This window comes from Sinocyclocheilus anshuiensis, unplaced genomic scaffold (genome assembly GCF_001515605.1).
Source record: "Sinocyclocheilus anshuiensis isolate Anshui unplaced genomic scaffold, SAMN03320099.WGS_v1.1 scaffold577, whole genome shotgun sequence".
Taxonomy (NCBI): Eukaryota; Metazoa; Chordata; class Actinopteri; order Cypriniformes; family Cyprinidae; genus Sinocyclocheilus; species Sinocyclocheilus anshuiensis.
In genome coordinates, this window is record NW_015539872.1 from 928509 (window position 1) to 931659 (window position 3151).

At 38.4% G+C, this 3151-nt stretch overlaps 1 protein-coding gene across 1 annotated transcript in view; it reads right to left on the reverse strand.

Moving 5' to 3' along the window:
* LOC107685258 (vitamin D-binding protein-like) overlaps nt 1-3151 on the reverse strand; it is a 21453-nt gene that overhangs the window by 1109 nt on the left and 17193 nt on the right. Inside the window, exons 5-7 of the mRNA XM_016481778.1 lie at nt 2103-2235; nt 993-1084; nt 756-867 (exon numbers count right to left, since the gene is read on the reverse strand). Coding sequence (XP_016337264.1) covers nt 756-867; nt 993-1084; nt 2103-2235 — 337 coding nt within the window. The remainder of the gene's footprint in view (nt 1-755; nt 868-992; nt 1085-2102; nt 2236-3151) is intronic.

A 3151-nucleotide genomic window follows, 5' to 3' on the forward strand; every position in this document is an offset into this window, starting at 1 on the left:
GCGCAAGCTAGATTCAAGTGATTATTACGTTTTGAATATGGATATTTTTCTTACAAAAACGCATCGATTCGCTACAGAAGGCCTTTGTTCACCCCCCGGAGCCGTGTGAGACACTTTTTTTTATGGATGGGCGATTTTTATTTAAGTTCTTTTGGACTGAAGCAATGCAACACCCGCTGAGTGGCATTAAACAGCTTGAAAGATCAAAGACAAATTTTTATATAAATCTGACAGGATCCGTCTCAAAGAAGAAAGTCATATACACCTAGGATGCCTCGGGGGTGAGTAAAACACAGCCTAATTTTCATTTTTGGGTGAACTAACCCTTTAAGTTTATTTTTCTGATAAATGGAGTTATCTTGTTCTAAGGAGAAATCTAATGCAATTTAGTTTGGTTTACGCCGAAGACAGGGGGTATGAAAATTTTAAATTAATGTCAGGTTCTCTAAAAAGTAATTTTTCCCCTTTTGTTTTCCAAGAAAAAACCAGATACATTTACTTCAAAAGAAATTTACGTTAGGAAAAAAAATATTGCAATAAATAATCTATAAATAAGTGCTACACATGGAATTACTACTACGATGAATAACTGATTTATCGTTGCAAAATTAATTTTTAAATATTGTATTTAATTTATTATTAATTTGATTAAATTATATAATTATGTAATATGTGCGTGTGTGCGTGTAATTGAACTTTTATTTAATTTTCTATAGCTGAAACTTCCAAGGGCAGTGGTTAGTCAGTGTGCTCACCAGCTTTTGACATAGTTGTGCTGGGGAGCGCTGGGAACAGCAGGATGTGCCCAAGTCCACCCAAGCTTGTGTTTGCTTCTCACCTCCCTCCCCCTGCACCTCCTTCTGCATCCTGCAGGAAATAAAGCATTGATGATGAGTTTTCTTTTGATCTGCAACCAGCTCCTTCCTTTCAAATTCCCTGTTGTTAAAAAACATCTTCTGATGATGTTCTTTTCCAGTCTAACCATAACTTACAGAGTTTTGAACGATGGCAGGTCCAGTCTGAAGTACCGCGAACAAGTGTCCAACTTGGACAGAAGTGCTGTAATCTTTTTCAATTTACTCTCCTGTTTGATAAAAGTTGAGAGAGAGAGAGAGAGAGAGAGAGAAGAAAAAAAAATGAAAGAACAGTTTGACCAGCAATCCAAACCTTAAAATAAAAAATGACTATGTATTTTCCTTGTCAATGTTCAAAGTCAAGCAGCAGGAGAGAAGATGAGAGAGTACCGCGTTGTTGTTATGACAGTTCGGGCTTGGTTAGCACCCAGCGAGTACAAAGGGCACCCTGTCGCTCTAAATTAATTGAAATCTCGCAACCCTCTCTCAGTTGGCGAGCAAGCTGCGTTTGTGCATGCTAATGTACGTTCATTCTCTGGATACAGATTCCGTTTAGACCATTCAATTAGATGCTCTCACCAGCAACTCTTCGCACTTCGCCATTTACTGTATGTGGAAAAACAGCGAGCAAGCAGATAATTGGAGGATCTGCAAGGGAAAACTGAAAGGCTAAATTAACCAAACAGTGACACGCTTTAGATCAGGCTACCTGTGAGATTTTGATATCATCTTCAAGCATTAAAAGCAGTTCTCCTGCAGCTCCGGTGGTGAAAGCATTAAAATAGGATTTCATCAAGGTTGTTTTTCTCAAGCATCCTTATGCAATGCCGTCTACCTCAACTCAATGCGATTTTATCTTGTATTATTGCCAAAAGAACTTTGGAATCCATCAGCATAGCGTCTCAGCTCTGATGAGAGCTTCAAACAATACAATCCCAATCTCAAAACCGAGATGAGTCTTCACAGCAAAATGAAGTCACTCAATGAGGCATTGTGCTGCAAGACATGCATCAAAAAGATCGAAGCCTCTCACAATAGCCGTCTACCCAGCTTTGAGCTGTCTTACAGTCCTTGAAAATACAAATACAAAACCCTTGAAATCTGAAGAATGGCTTGGTTGTGTAATAACCGAAAATCTGCAGCTAAGCACAGAACATGTGACATCAACTCAACCGGTTATGAAACAAAGATCTCCTGTCGTGAACCTGGTAGATCATGTCAGTCTCAGATGGAAAAGCGTCATCTCACCTTCTCCGTTAAACACGCTGTGACATCTGCAGATGAGCAGCAGGCCGTTACCGTGTTCTTGATTCGATCGAGAACGGTCGTCAGCACAGGAAGAGAAATGGAGGCATGATTCACTCCAATTAGAAACAAGTATCTGGACACACACACACACACAGGTTTGTTTTTGTGAAAAGTGGGGACTCTCCATAGGCGTAATGGTTTTTATACTGTATAGACCGTATATTCTATTGCTCTACACCAACCCTACCCCTAAACCTACCCCTTACAGGAAACTTTGTGCTATTTCAGATTTTCAATACACTCCATTCTGTGTGATTTATAAGCATTTTGAAAAGTGGGGACATGGGGTAATGTCCTGAAAAGTCACCTTCTCCTTGTAATACCTGTCATACCTTTGTCATTATACAAATTTATGTCCTAATTTGTCACAAAAACGCGCACACACACACACACACAAACACACACAACACACACACACACACACATAAACATGCTTTTGATCTCATTCATACATTGACTTCAGGAGGATACATGCTATTTTGTGAATCCCCTGCTATGCCATACATCATGAGTTTATTTATATTTTGTGGCCACTACTATAAATGCATGTTCTGAGGGCAGCCCATGAACAAAAACGTTCAGTTAACCAGCAGGAGGCTGCAAGACCTCAAGGTGTTTTGAAAATATTCTCCAGAGGAGGTTCTGGTCACTTACATTTACATTTCGTCATTTAGCAGACGCTTTTATCCAAAGCGACTTACAAATGAGGACAATAAAAGCAGTCAAAACTAACAAAAGAGCAACAATATATAAGTGCAAATGACAAGTCTCGGTTAGCCTAACGCAGTACACGTAGCAAGGTGTATATATATATTATACACACACACATATACACACACACACAAAGAAAAACAAGTAGATAGAATAGAAAAAATAGAAACCTAGTGTTTGTTTGTTTTGTTTTTTTAATAAAAATAAAATAAAAAAAGAAGATAAAGTAGAATTAAAATAGAATAGAAAGTGTTAGAGTTAGAGGGTCAAATAAAGGT